Source organism: Rhinoraja longicauda, chromosome 18, assembly GCF_053455715.1.
Source record: "Rhinoraja longicauda isolate Sanriku21f chromosome 18, sRhiLon1.1, whole genome shotgun sequence".
Classification (NCBI taxonomy): domain Eukaryota; kingdom Metazoa; phylum Chordata; class Chondrichthyes; order Rajiformes; family Arhynchobatidae; genus Rhinoraja; species Rhinoraja longicauda.
Window position 1 is genome coordinate 17,786,231 of NC_135970.1, and position 15,494 is coordinate 17,801,724.

Here is a 15,494-nt window from a genome sequence, read left to right on the forward strand (position 1 = left end):
CTCCCGTGAGCGGTACACGGCCACCGACCCCATTAACCATCAATCTCGGAGTGATTAAGGTTTGGAAAACATGGCGGCAGATGTGGACTGTGGACAGTGTGGTCGCACAGCTAGACAGGCAGACTGCAGCCTACCAGACGGCATTGTTCCTCCATACAATTGGCCCGTTAGGACGAGAGATTTATAACAGTTTTGCGTTCGCCAGCAATATATCGCCACATGTGACGTGTCGCACCTATGAGGTATGCCAACAAAAAGAGTCACTCATGAGCTACCAACTAAGCCATGGGAGAAAGTCGGCACAGATCTCTTCTCATGGGACGGGAAGGACTATTTAGTCACAGTCGACTACCATAGCAACTTCCTCGAGGTAGACCGGCTGAAAGACACGGGCAGTCCTACTGTAATCCGCAAGCTGAAAGCTCACTTCGCGAGGTACGGCAGCCCTAGATGCCCAGATGTGAAGAGTATATCTTCTTCTTCATTTCTCTGCGAAGGCTTAGCGGTATGACGCAGGTTATGATCGACAATGGACCGCAATTCACGTCGATCGCATTCCACCAGTGCCCGAGATAATGGGATTTCGAGCACCTGTGCAGTAGTCCAGGCAATAGCAAAGCAAACGGGAAGGCAGAGTCAGCCGTCAAGACAGAGAAGTGGATCATGACAAAGAGCAAAGAATCACGATCAGACCCATACCCAGTGATGTTGGATCATCACAATACGCCTTCACAAGGACTGAGCACAAGTCCCGGTCAATGCCTGTTGAATCGCCGCACGCTAACACACGAAGAGTTGTAAAGGAACATGAACACATGAAGCAGCGCTTTAAGCAACAGGCAGCCAATTACAACAGGTCTGCAAAAGACCTTCTCCAGCTTCACGAAGAGGATACAGTGCGAATGCAACCCCTCATACAAGGAAAGAAGGGTTGGGAGAAAGCCGTCGTTACTCGCCAGCTTGACGAGCGATCATATGCGGTTCAAACCCCGCCTGGCATCTAATGTCGCAATTGGGTACATCTCCGCAAGACCTGAGAGAAACCAACCAGACGGGCTAATTGCAAGTCAACACGCAAAGTAAAGCAGTAATGTCAATGACCAGACCATGTCTACTAGCGCGACGCAGGCGCTGGATCAACAGCCAGCGTCTACAGAAGACAAAACGTCCACAGGGCAATCTGAAAATAATAATAATAATAATAATATTCATTTATTGTCATTGCAACGAGTACAACGAAATTAAAAAATAGCCAATCCTGACGGTGCGTACAAACATATATGCAATAAATGCAAAACAAATAAATACATAAATACAATTATATTAAGTACAAGATTTTTTAACGGTGTTGCCTAGTGCAAAGGTAGTGTTCAGTTCTCGTATGGCCCTGGGGTAAAAACTGTTCTTAAGTCTGTTTGTTCGGGATTTGATCGACCTGAAACGTCGACCAGAGGGCAGATGAACAAACAGACGGTGGCCGGGGTGGGATGGATCTTTTATTATTTTGCCTGCTCTACTGAGGCAGCGTAGGCTGAACAGGTGCTCCAGGGAGGGCAGTGAGCAGCCGATGATCTTCTGGGCCGTCGTGATGACCCTCTGAAGGGCCTTCCTGTCCTTTTCTGAGCAGCTGGCATACCATGTGGTTATACAGTATGCCAGCACACTCTCGATGGAGCAGCGATAGGACAACATGAGCTTCTCCTGCAGGTTGGTTTTCCTGAGGATCCTCAGGAAGTGGAGTCTCTGCTGTGCCTTCTTTACTGTGGTGATGGTGTTGGTAGACCAGGTAAGATCCTCTGCGATGTGCGTACCCAGGAACCTGAAAGCGGGTACCCTTTCCACACAGACCCCATTGATGTAGAGTGGGTCGTATTCTACACTGGTTTTTCTAAAGTCAATTATAAGTTCCTTTGTTTTGGAGGAGTTCAGGACCAGATTGTTCACTGAACACCATGCTGCCAGCCTTTGGATTTCATCCCTATAGGCTGTCTCATCTCCTCCTGAGATGAGTCCAACCACAGTCGTGTCATCCGCGAACTTGATGATGGTGTTGGTGGGATGGGTGGGGGCGCAGTCGTGAGTGTAGAGGGAGTAAAGGATGGGGCTCAACACACAGCCCTGTGGTGAGCCGGTGCTCAGTGTAATGGTGGAGGAGAGGTGAGGGCCTATTTTGACGGTCTGGGGGCGGTTGGTCAGGAAGTCCTTGATCCATTGGCAGATGGTTTGGGAAAATCCAAGGTCGGAAAGTTTGGTGACCAGTCTGCTCGGGATGACCGTATTTAAGGATATAGATAATGGATAAGTGATAAGTGACTCAGACAAACCAGTGAAAACCCGCTCAGGGCGAATTGTGAGGATGCCAAAGCATCTCAGAGACTTTGATGCATATTGATTTGTCAGTGACAGGTGATAGTTTGATAGTGCATATTTTTACAAGTTCATAATTTAGTTCATAATTGTTATAGTAAGGGTAATTTTTTTTTTTTTTACAACATTCGCTGTTTATCTGACAGATTTTCCCTTTTGAAAAAAAGGGGGATGTTGTGATATGTGCTAATGTAATGGATGCTAAATGTTGGGAACGTCTAAATAATGACGGGAGTCCTTCTGGAAATCGTGTCTCCAGTTATCTTTGACATGTCGGGTTATTTAGAGATGGGTAAAATAATCCTCCGGGTTCAAGTGTAAACCTGACCAGTAAATCGCCCGAGTTGTGAACAGTTGCAGACGGGTCCAGCTCGACCACTCCCTAACTTCGGTCTTTGCCACAGCACAGCGGCCGACAGATCGATCTAACCGTTCACCGCCTCGAATGTGAATCCAGTCGCAAGCTCACGGGCTGCGAAACCGTCCGGCTCCCCGCTCCCCCCGCGCCGGCTTCACCTCCCCCCTCACTCCGCTCTCACCAGCAAGGAAACGCGACAGACAGTCGAACACAAAGAAGTGCTGGAGTAAAACTCGGCGGGTTTTTCTCTGTCGGCTCAGTTGCTCGAGTACTCTGTGTCCTACACAAGATAGCATCATCTGCATTTCCTGGTGTGAACACAACTGGTTGGAGTCATCGCCGAGGACACGGAGCCAGAGCCGGAGGCCGGAGAGCCGCTCAAGACACATCGAGCAGCGGCGCTGCCCCGTCACAAACCCGGGAGCGCTCACACACCGCGCGCGGGTGATCGCACTCACACAGACTGGGCCCAGGGGCTGATCTCTGTCAAAACCTCTCCTCAGCTCGGCTTCTCTTCAGGGGAAAACTAGTTTAAATTTCACCCCATTCTCCCCGACAGCACACCGACCTGTAACCGGTTTCACCCTCCCCCCACGGCGCCTCCCGCCGGGCCGGAGTCACTCTGCACCAAAGATACTAGAGGAGCAAGATAGACCACTGGACTCTAAAACCCGTAGTAGGTCATAAGTACATTTCAACGCCATTTTAGTAAGCAGATTCTGTGTGCTAGACTGGGCTGTGTTCATAACTCTGAGATTTTGTATATAAAATGTTTGCAAACAATTATTTTTGTTCAACTTCTTGGATAAGTTGATAGTTGAAGAGTCGCTGCTTCGTGATCTTTAAACTTTGGATGTTTGCATTAGAGATCCACTCTATCAGGCCAATTGATCATATTTAATGAACTGTGCTTCTTTGCTTTCTCTGTTAATTTTAATTTCACCTCCACGAGCTGTATCTCTTTTTTTATTATAAAAAGTCATGGAAGCAGAGATTAGGCATTTGTAAACAATAGAACTCTACTGTATAGGAAAATAACTGCAGATGCTGGCACAAATCGAAGGCTTCACAAAATGCTGGAGTAACTCAGCAGGTCAGGCAGCATTTCTGGAGAGAAGGAATAGGTGACGTTTCGGGCCGAGACCCTTCTTCAGACCAGTTCTTCACACAGTTCTTCACACAACTCTCAGACACCTCCTCCTACCTATCCTTGGACCATGACCCCGCCGACGAACACCAGACCTTAATCATCAACACCATCACGGACCTCACCATTTCCGGCGCTCTACCTTCTAATGCCTCCAAACTTATCGTTCCCCAGCCCCGCACGACCCGATTTTACCTCCTACCTAAAATCCATAAACAGAACTGTTCCGGCAGACCCATTGTTTCTGCCTGTTCATGTCCCACCAAACTTATTTCCACCTACCTCGACTCCATCCTATCCCCCCAGGTCAAATCCCTCCCCACCTACGTCCAAGACACCTCACATGCTCTCCGTCTCCTCGATAACTTCCGGTTTCCAGGCCCCCACTCCCTCATCTTTACCATGGATGTCCAGTCACTCTACACTTCCATCCCCCACATGGATGGTCTTGAAGCCCTCCGTTTCTTCCTCGGCCGTAGAACCAGCCAATACCCATCTACTAACACTCTCCTCAGCCTAGCAGAGCTGGTTCTTACCCTTAACAACTTCTCTGACTCCTCCCACTTCCTCCAAATCAGAGGTGTAGCTGTGGGCACTTGCCCAAGCTATGCCTGCCTCTTTGTCGGGGTCGTCGAACAATCCCTGTTCCGGATGTACACTGGCCCCATCCCCAAACTCTACCTCCGCTACATCGACGACTGCATTGGTGCTACCTCTTGTACCCATGCAGAACTCACTGACTTCATACACTTCACTACCAATTTCCACCCTGCTCTTAAATATACTTGGACTATCTCCGACATCTCCCTACCGTTTCTGGACCTCACCATCTCCATCACAGGAGACAGACTAGGGACTGACATCTACTATAAACCCACCGACTCGCACAGCTATCTGTACTACACTTCTTCCCACCCTGTCTCCTGCAAAAAGTCTATCCCCTACTCCCAATTACTCCGTCCAGGCTGCATCTGCGCCCGGGATGAGGTATTTCACACTAGGGCATCAGAGATGTCCTCATTCTTCAGGAAACGGGGCTTCCCCTCTTCCATTATAGACGAGGCTCTCACTAGGGCCTCTTCTATATCCCGCAGCTCCGCTCTTGCTCCCCCTCCACCCATTCATAACAAGGACAGAATCCCCCACGTTTTCACCTTCCACCCCATCAGCCAGCGTATCCAACAAATCATCCTCCAACATTTCCGTCAACGTAATGCGGCACTCAACAATCCCTAAAAGGAATAAAAGTCTCACCTGTTCAGCACTGCCTTCAACCACTGACCGTCACCTCACCTTCTGTCTCCTTTTTCTGTTCGTTTACTTATTTATCTATTTATTTTCTTCTCTATGTTCTAGTAATCCCTGTAAAGCGTCTTTGAGTGTTTGAAAAGCGCTATATAAATGTAATGCATTATTATTATTATTATTAATAGCAATATTATTGACCGATATGGTCGATGTGACACCGCGTATACTCTTCCTTCTTTCTACCTCTCTCTTGGCCTTATCTATCATCCCCCTGCTGGCAGAGGTGATGGTACGCTGGCACGTGTCAGATCATGTGTAGGAAAGAACTGCAGATGCTGGTTTAAATCGAAGGTAGACACAAAATGCTGGAGTAACTCAGCGGGTCAGGCAGCATCTCTGTAGAGAAGGAATGGGTGACGTTTCGGGTCGAGGCCCTTCTTCAGACCATATGTGTCAGATCATACCAGTAAGGGAGTGGCCATCAAAATAAGTACAAATGGGTTATATCTAAAATGTTAGCAATACTACCACACTGGTAGGGCACTGGCTAGCGAGGCTGGAGGGGGATCCACCGCCGGGGATGTGCACACATTCTCGGTGTCCGAGCATGAGGTGAGGTGGGCTCTGACGCGTGTGAACACGAGGAAAGCTGGAGGCCCAGATGGTATATCTGGGCGAGTACTAAAGTCTTGTGCTACTCAGCTTGCTCCAGTGCTCACCATAATATTCAACCTCTCCTTGGCAAAGTCCGTGGTCCCTGCATGCTTCAAAAGATCCATCATTGTACCGGTGCCAAAGAATGCCTCTCCAGCGTGTTTAAATGACTACCGACCGGTGGCCCTCACCTCGGTTGTCATGAAATGCTTGGAGAGGCTAGTCAAGAAGCACATCTGCGCCCTCCTTCCTCGCAACATGGACCCACTACAGTTCGCATACCGTCCGAACAGGTCCACGGATGATGCGGTCTCCCAGGTTCTACACACCGCTCTCTCTCATCTGGACAGCCAGGGGGGCTATGTGAGGATGCTGTTCATTGACTTTAGTTCAGCATTCAACACAATAGTCCCCAGCAGACTGGTTGAGAAGCTGCTGGAACTGGGGCTTAGCACCCCTCTGTGTGCCTGGGTCCTGGACTTTCTCACTGCCAGGCCCCAAGTGGTCAGGATGGGGGAACACACATCTAGCTCCCTCACCCTGAACATAGGATCCCCCCAGGGCTGCGTCCTTAGCCCCCTACTGTACTCCCTGTACACACATGACTGTAGGGCCAGGTTCAGCTCAAACTCCATCATCAAGTTTGCTGATGACACTGTGGTGGTGGGCCGGATCTCCAACAACGATGAGAAGGCCTACCGGGAGGAGGTGGCTGATCTGGCACTCTGGTGTCAGGACAATAGCCTCCTCTTGAATGTCACTAAAACAAAGGAGCTGATTGTGGACTTCAGAAGGGCTAAACATCCAAGGACGTACACGCCACTGGAGATAAATGGGTCTATTGTGGATAGGGTGAGCAGTTTCAAATACTTGGGAGTCCGCATCGCAGAGGATCTGACGTGGGCAACGCACATTGCCGCACTGGTGGGTAAGGCTAAGCAGCGCCTTTACCACCTTAGACAACTGAGGAAATTCAGAGTGTCGCTGAGGATCCTTCATTGCTTCTACTCTGGGGCTGTAGAGAGCATCCTGTCCGGCAACATTACAGTCTGGTTTGGGAACAGCTCTGCCCAGGACAGGATGGCCCTGCAGAGAGTAGTGCGTTCGGCAGAAAGCACCATGGGAACTACACTCGTCCCCCTGCAGGACCTATACATCAGGAGGTGCAGATCCAGAGCAAGCAAGATCATGAGGGACCCCTGCCACCCCAGTAACGGACTGTTCCAGATGCTACGGTCAGGCAAACGCCTCCGCTGTCACGCTGTGAAAACGGAGAGGATGAGACGGAGCTTCTTCCCACAGGCCATCAGGACTGTCAACTTTGATAACCCCAGAGACTAAATTTTTGTCGACACTTTTTGTGCTATGTTTAGTAACTTATTAACTTTATTTATATGCTGTAACTGTAATTATTTTTGTGCACAACCCGCAGGCATTGCCACTTTCATTTCACTGCACATCGAGTATGTGTATGTGACAAATAAATTTGACTTGACTTGACTTGACCCCTGTCAGAGTCTGAAGAAGGGTCTTGACCCAAAACGTCACCTATCCACGTTCTCCAAAGATGCTGCCTCACCTGAGTAACTTCAGCACCTTGTGTCCTTTTGAGGCCAGTTGGTGTCAATTTGCTTCCAACTCTCACTTGACTGATGGTAATTTACTTGAACAGAAGATGGATATCATGTGGCCTTAGATTGATTGAAGGGGCTTCATCGGTGGCTGTGGCTACAAATGAGCAGGCCTTTCACAAAACCCTTTCACATACCGTACACAGGGAAGGGGCTAGAAAATATGCCGAATAGGCTATTCTTACGACACCAGGTTGAATAACCACATCCAAAAGAATTACTTCCAAATCAGTCAAAAACAAAAATGTTCCTCGCAACTGTTGGTCCTGTTGGTCTTGAAGATAAAATACCCAAGCACAACTCTTGCCCAAGAACGCCCATCAACATTTTGCTTTCAATGAGACAAGAATGCAGATGAAGGCCTGTTGAGGGAAAAATGTCTCAGCTATACCTTCTTTTGGAAAATCAAAACAGAAAGTAACTGGTGTTGGCTTTCCAAGTAAGAACTTAACTGCATGGCTTTTTTCCGGGTGCTCCAGTTTCCTCTCATATTCCAAATATGTGTAGGTTAGTACTTTCATTGCTCTGTAAATTGTCCCGAGTGTGTAGGATAGAAGTAATGTAAGGGTGATCGTTGGTCAGCATGGACCTGGTGGACGGATGGGACTGTTTCCACTATCTCTAAAACTAAACTTTCTGGTTAATTGCCATTGGCATCAATGAATGCCTGCACATTCAATGTTTAACAAATCATTTATCACTAACACTCAACTCGAAAGAACAAAAGGAATCCTTCTTACCCGCCTTCTATCACTCACTCCAAATAGTCAGTAGTCCCGATACCTTTGTACGAGGGACAAAACTGGCAATAGACGCATACCATCTTTTGAGGTCTATCAATGTCTTTTAACCTCAGGAAATGCATTGTACACACACAGTGAATTCCAAACATAAACCCAGAGGGTAAACCAAGCATTTAATTCATAAAATTTGACAATTTTTCTCTCACTAGACCTTTAAAAATGGGAATGCAATTAGTTCAAGTCAACATGATATGGCAAGTAAAAAATATGGTGTTGCATCGTGCATCTAGATTTTGATCCTGATGAACATATTACTTGTTTTCTGTCAACTTTTAAGGCAAAGTAAATGGTATATTTCAATACAAGCCTCTGAGAAACAAACACCATTTGGATCTCTCAAAACAACAATGCAAGAGGAAAAGCAGAATCACTGCACATTGGAGATGGGCGCAAAGCAACTTTGGTTCCATTCGGCATGCTTCTTTATGCCTGGTGAGACAACAGGAAACGATCACATCGCTCCAGCATGGTCTGGACTAGGGCCCTGCAAACAAGGACAGACAGGTGCAATAAAACATCAGGAAACATTAAAGAACAGGCAGGTAATGCAGGAGAACAAGATGGAAAGAGGCATTCCCTGGCAAATGTTGCCAGACCCAACTCCTTCACAATACAGATGGGTTCAGCTGTATAACAAGAGAGTTAAAATATCAAGAAAACAATGCATTTCGGGGATTTAGGGAAGTGGACATGGGTTTTTACAGTTGGCGATGCGATTCTCACTTGGCACAATGCCACCCACATGCCAAGGTATCCATATAACCTAACCCCTTCACACTGATGCCGTGATTAAAAAAACGCATCAGCGCCTTTACTTTCCTCGGCATCTGAGAAGATTCGACATATCCACGAGGATTCTCTTGATCGTTCACAGATGCTCTATTGAAAATATTCTGATGGGATGCATCTCAGGCTGGTATGATACTCCTATATGATACTGATATGGTATAAGGCTGCTCTTGACCACCTGAGCCTGCAGAGTGGTGAACATAGTGCAATTGATCACAGACCCATCCCTTCCATCCAGTCTGCCTTCGTGGTGCTGGATGGCAGAAAGTCTAGAAGTATCGTCAAGAATGTCTGCCACCCAGGCCATTTCCTTTTCCCTCTTCTATCTTCTGGGATAAGACACAGGAGCCTGAAAGACCGGACATCCAAAATCAAGAACAGTTTCTTTCCCACTGCCAACAGACTCCTGAACAAATCATTCTTTCACACCCTCCTTCCTGGAGGTGCTGCCACATATTCTTACTCCTAATGCCACCTCTTCAGTTATTCCATTATTACACTTTAACTTTTTTCCAACTTCGGATTGCACGACAATCCTGTACCGTTCTGCTGTTTTATATCGATAATTGCATTCAATGTTGTATTTATCATCACTGTATGTATACTGTTTACTCTGTTTAAAAGGATAGAAATGAGACTGGAAAGATCTGAAATGAGACTAAGGGTTAATTTGAGTACATTAGCGACCCAAACTAAAACATCGCAGGCCAGAAACATAATAGATTCTTCTGTATGGTTTAGTATTATGCTAAGTACCTTAATCCATCAGAACAAGTTAATTGACTATGAACAGGTTTATTTAAGCCGACTCTCACCTCTGTCTTTTCTCTGCAATCTTCAGGATGTCACAAACCCTGAGAAATCTCTGTGACATCTTGCCTTGCAGGCCGATGTCCTGTAACACAGAGAGTGCCTGGTCTGGGCCAACTGTCTTTGCAAGGAGAAGAGCGATGTTTTCCAGAGTGATGCAATTCGACCAGTCAGAATCATCACTGGTGACATTGGCTCCATTGTGTGAAGCAGCACAGTGAGTAATGCCATGGTGCTTCCGAACCAGCTCCAGAATAAACTTCCACTCATCCAGGGTTTTGGGCATCATACCTAAACAAAAACAGACATAATGTTTACACCTTCCCTGAACCAGTTCAATTAGTGGTTCAGATAGGTTAGTATAAAAGACACATTTTCCTTTCTGTCCAGCTTATGTTAAACAAGATGATGCAATGAGGACTGGGTTAGCCAGCAGCTGGGCAAGGCTGTGCAATGTGAACAGAGTAATTTAAGATAATATGATATGGACAGACTTGATCAAACCAGGGTCACTCAGAATAAGGAAATGGGGACAGACTCTCACACAATGTATAAGATGCATCCAGAAGCAAACCAACATGACAGTCAAGATGGAAAGGGGTCTGCACTGATAGCACTGATAACCATAGCATGTGGTTGACACATTTCAGTTCTTCACATACATCTAGTCTCTGTCCTTATGAGATGAATAGTGCTCAAAAATCAAATCTGTTTCAATGGGCAAATATTACTTGTATAACAAAAGGAGAAATTATGTGAGAATTGAATTGTCTCATGGGATGTTGTTTGACAGAACTCCAAAAGAAACACACTGATAGGCAACAAAATACAAACCATTCTGTGTGTCAAGCAGACTTATATCATCAAGGTAAACAATGACAGTGTATGCTTCAGTTCTGCGCTCCAGCTGCAGACAGAGTGACAGATAACCAGGCCAGAATCTGAAAACACAAACGATCCGATGTTAAAACACACATTGTTACTCTTGCCAAATACACCACAGAACCGCATGGACATGATCAAGAGAGCTGTCATCACTCACAGATCCCAATTTCTCTCCTTTAATCAACTCCTGCACTGAATTCTGTTTCCTAAATTTACCTGACTGGTCTTTCCTTCACTGATTTTTCTCAAAATGCAGGTTCATAATTATCTTGTAACCAAGCCACTTCGTATCTCCCAACATCGATGCTCCCGTCGTCACTGATTCAATTTCCTCCCACTTACATAACTAACCTGTTCCTCACTTTACTGATCTCCATTTTTTTGCTTTTCTGTCACTCACTGTGGTGCTATCTTTTCTCTCCAACAATGCACTCTTCCAATCCTCTTTCACTGGTTGTTGGGTATCTTATCTCCATTTTTCACCATCATGTTTCTACCTTACTCAACTCCTCAGCTTGTCTTATCCTAACATTTCATCTTAAATCCAACAAGGTTCCTGCTGGAGTGAAGCAAAGCTACAGGACTGTAGGATAACTTCAGTCACCAGAATCTCAGTCATCAAGTTGTCGTAAGCAGGTAGTGTTTGCAAATTTGAACAGGGAGGCCAATCTACAAACCATGAACGATGAAGGGAATGGGCTTGCACTAAATTCCTGCTCAACTGCCTTCACCACACAACAGTTTGTTTCAAATACATTCCTAAATGAAGGAGAAACATCTGGGAAATGACTAGAACTGCATGATTTTTTTTGTCAGAAGCATGTTAAACCCCAGAGACAATGGGAGGAGCATAGTACCTGCCAAACTACAAAACCCCTGCTTCACCATTCACTCTCTCCTGCACCACCTGTGGCAGATTGGTGATCTCACCTAGACCAAATTAACCACTTCTGAACTTTTAAAACTAGCGAGGAAGTAAGCCATCCTTGCTTCTCAATGACTTTCCTCTCCAACCCCCCCCCCCCCCCCCCCATGCTGTTCATTTGATTTGGTAAAAGATGCTTCATTCTTCAGGAATTGCAAATCATTTAAAATGAGCAAGCAAAAACCACACTTACTCTCTCCCATCAGTGCTGATGTGAGAGAATCTTGCTAAACTTTAACTGTTCTGCTTGTTGACACGTATTGTAAAACTAAAGATGCTGCAATGTTCTTAGGAAAGCCTTGGCCGAATGATTGGAGCATTGTGTAGAGATATCTGTTTCTTTGTGCTTGATGTTATTATCTGTTATCTGCAAAACCAACAGCACCTTTGTACGGGTCTGAATAATGTAATTTAGCAGTTTTGATAAAATCGCAACTACCTGACTAAGCTGTTTAAGAAACTAAGATAAGTGCTAATCTGCACACACTTGATTGTTCGGCAGTATATACGTTGTTTGTACTCTGAAGGAACTGTCTCCTAGGGCAGTTGCACCGTGATATCACGTAATAAAGTCTCGCTCTCCATAAGTCTGAGTCCTCGATTAATTTCTCTGACAGCTGTTGATAATTGGTTACATCCCAGTCATTTGCAACCTATCTTCCACTGTTAATTCCCCAATTCTAAGTCTTTAAAAAAAAATTCTAACTTCCTTCATTTGTCTCCTCGTTGACACAATTCAGTTTATTCCATTGTAGATCAATTGAGTTTTTTAGCTTTGCCCATTATCCCCATTTTCTAAATTGCTTGCTGCTTCTAATGGTGCTGATTCCTTCAAAGGTTCAATTTCACACGTGCGGACATCAGCTAAATAGTGATTCCTCATGAGAGAATGGATAGTAGTGGAAGGCTCTTCAAAAGTTGGAATATCCTAGCTAATAATAAACCCTAATGTACTCCAGCAGGATTATACCCTAAACTTACTAAAATGACCAATGGGATATCTGTTTGCCTTCCTCTACAATGCAGGAAATTCAGTTGAATTACGACCTGCCAATGTTGAGGAAGACGAATTCAGGAAATTAGAACTGGAACTTTCTGATCTTTATGCATTAGTTGTACTCATTACACAACTAGGAAAACTTCAACTCACCCTTAAATAATATTGGACCTTTGCAAGCAGAGATATAGCAGCTAAGTATAGTGGAAGGACTCTGGTTGACTTACCCATGAGATCTGCAGATGTCCAACATGTTTTCCTTTGTGGCACGATCTCCCGGCAGTTGAATAAAGTAACTGATCAGTTGAGCATAACCCCAGGTAAATCGATGAGAGTGAGGCCTGAGAGGTACAACAGAAGCAATTACTTGAGTGAAAACCCCACAGTTGGATTAGCTTTCCCTTTTTTTCAACCTTAGCTTAGAATCAAAAGTTTGGGCGCAGTGACAGTCCAGGGACTTGAGAACACTAATATTAAGGGACGCTGCACTGTTGGAGATGCTATAATTTAGATGAGACATTAAACTAAGGCTTTCTCTGCCCCTCAAAAAAAAAAAATTCCAGTGTGCTCATTCAAAGATGAGCAATGTTTTGCCCAAACAACACCTAAACCAAATGACCCGGTGAGTATCAAGTTGATGGGTTTTGCAGTGCAAACATTGCCTGCCATGTCTCCCAACCTGTAAGTGATAGATGAGTGGTCATTGGCTATACTAGTTTCTGAAAGATCATATAAAGAAGTATTTTCTTTCTTTTGAAGTGTTCTTTTCTCTCATGCCTGGATACTGTTGCTCGCAATGTTTGGTCATTTTTCTCAGAGGTTTTAGATCTGAATCCTGTGAGCAGCTTTCCTCACATCATAGTACTGAAACAGTGCACATCAAACCATGGTAAACACTCCTCAATTATCTCTCTCAGCCTATCTACAACCTTTGACATGGTTGACCACACCATCCTACTGCAATGTCTGTCGACAGCCCTCCAGTCACCTGCTCCATTCCTATCCTGAGGGAATCACTTGCAATGGTTTCTCCACCAGCTCTATTTTTGACCCTCCACTATCTCACATCTACACCTTGCCCTCAGTATAATAAATTGAAAACACATTAACTTTTATTAGCAAACTGAGCACGATTGGCTCCATCTCTACTGTCTCTAACTTGTCATACTGCAATGGATGAGTGTAGATTTCTTCCAAATTTTGGGATTTAGCCTTCAGTTCATAAGCAGCTCAGTCTGCTCGGCAAAGCTATAAACTAGCAGATAAAGATATTGTGAAGCAATAATCTAAACTGTAACAAGGAAAAACGTCCTTCTGCTCTGTGGTGATCCTATTACGAAATCTGGCTTTTGACATATTACTCACTAAACACAAATTCTGTAACAACTTACTGTCATTATGCAATTTGGAATTTATTCATGGGTTATGCAACAAATTACAGAATTTTATCAACTACCTAAATATGCCAAGTCATTTGCTGTGTCAATAATGTATCCTTATTATTCATTGTATCTTTAATGCAGGGATTGCAGCAGTTCAATTAAGAGGCTCGCCATCCTTTCAAAAATAATTGGGGCTAGGAAATGCTGGCTAACAACTCTCAAATCCCACAAAAAATAAATAAAAATCCCATTGCCTCCAGGTTTTGTGAGAAAAACTGCAGAATGGGGGAAACAAACCATATTGTACATCAAGTATTTTCAGAAGCTCTGGTAGATACCACACTGTGTGAAACGATATACTCTATTTATAATCCATGCACACTGATGCAAGGATCACGGTGCAGCAAAGTTTTAAAGCCAGCATAGTGAACTTGAAAAATATATCTCCGTACCTTGGATTTTCATCGATATCGGTGGTGTCAGCTCTTTGAGGAGCATCATGAGACACAGCAAGTTGCAGCCATTCCATTTTCCTACAGTTTGGCTGAAGGATAGCCTCTAACAGGTCCAATCTGTTCACAAGAAACACAAGAACTTAAGAAAATAGGAGTGGAACTGTCTATCATATATATGGATCAAGTCAGGAGTGTGATAGCATACTCTCTACCTGCCTGGATGATTGCAGCTTCAACAATACAGTACTCAAGAAGTTTGACACCATACAGTGAATAGAACTGTTGCTTGACAGGCACCCCTCAAATAGTGTTCCAACGCATTATATCCAATTGATATCATGAAGACATGCATCATAGGGAAACCCATTTACACTAAGCCTACATCAATGCAATGTTTAGGAAGGAACTGCAGATGCTGGTTTAAACCGTAGAAAGGCACAAAAAGCATCTCTGGAGAAAAGGAATAGTTAACGTTTCGGGTTGAGACCCTTCTTCAGACGAGGTAACCCCGACCACCCCCCAACCTTACACTAGTCCTCACTCCCCGCCCCCCCGCCTTCCTCTTTGAACACCCACCATCCTCCCACAGGACCTCACCGCAACCTCCATCCACTCCCCTGCCCTCTTTTGACCCCAACTCCCACCCTTCACCATCTGTGTTTTGCCTTCACCATCCCCCCAGACCTCCCCCTTTCCGATACGGAACTGTCTGTCCTCAACGGAGACCTCACCTTCGTTCCCCTCCGCCCCCACTTCAGAGTACCGGGGCTGCCATGATGTAGAGCTTTTCCTCCATTGCCTCCACCTCCATGCCCTTTCTATGGGGTCCTCACCACCCAGCAATGACCCCTTCTCCCGTCTCCACTGGTCCCCCTCCTCTTGGGCTCCAGTTTGAACGTCGCCTATTCCTTTTCTCCAGGGATGCTGTTTGACCCATTGAGTTACTCCAACTTTTTATGTCTATCTTCAATTCAATATTGTTCTCTCCACATTCCCATCAATTACTTCCAGATTCTACCATTAACCTGCATATGTGGAACATC

The 15,494-nt window shown here is 45.2% G+C and overlaps 3 protein-coding genes across 7 annotated transcripts in view; 1 reads left to right on the forward strand and 2 right to left on the reverse strand.

Annotated features, from left to right (window-relative positions):
* The window catches only part of saal1 (serum amyloid A-like 1), a 31,362-nt gene extending 28,040 nt beyond the window's left edge, over nt 1-3,322 (reverse strand). The window contains exon 1 of one of the 3 annotated variants that reach the window (XM_078415186.1): nt 3,184-3,322. The gene's annotated coding sequence lies outside the window, so the exon portion shown is untranslated. Of the gene's footprint in view, nt 1-2,906; nt 3,024-3,183 lie in introns of those variants that run through there. The other 2 variants (XM_078415189.1, XM_078415188.1) reach the window with 2 other exon arrangements.
* The window catches only part of LOC144602290 (galanin peptides-like), a 411,360-nt gene that overhangs the window by 33,629 nt on the left and 362,237 nt on the right, over nt 1-15,494 (forward strand). The gene's annotated exons all lie outside the window — the stretch shown is intronic.
* The window catches only part of hps5 (HPS5 biogenesis of lysosomal organelles complex 2 subunit 2), a 41,276-nt gene continuing 34,089 nt past the window's right edge, over nt 8,308-15,494 (reverse strand). For all 3 annotated transcript variants that reach the window (XM_078415191.1, XM_078415190.1, XM_078415192.1), the window contains 5 exons: nt 14,449-14,568; nt 12,842-12,955; nt 10,642-10,748; nt 9,813-10,098; nt 8,308-8,692 (listed from right to left, as the gene is read on the reverse strand). In XM_078415191.1, coding sequence (XP_078271317.1) covers nt 8,632-8,692; nt 9,813-10,098; nt 10,642-10,748; nt 12,842-12,955; nt 14,449-14,568 — 688 coding nt within the window. In that variant the 3' untranslated portion in view covers nt 8,308-8,631. The remainder of the gene's footprint in view (nt 8,693-9,812; nt 10,099-10,641; nt 10,749-12,841; nt 12,956-14,448; nt 14,569-15,494) is intronic.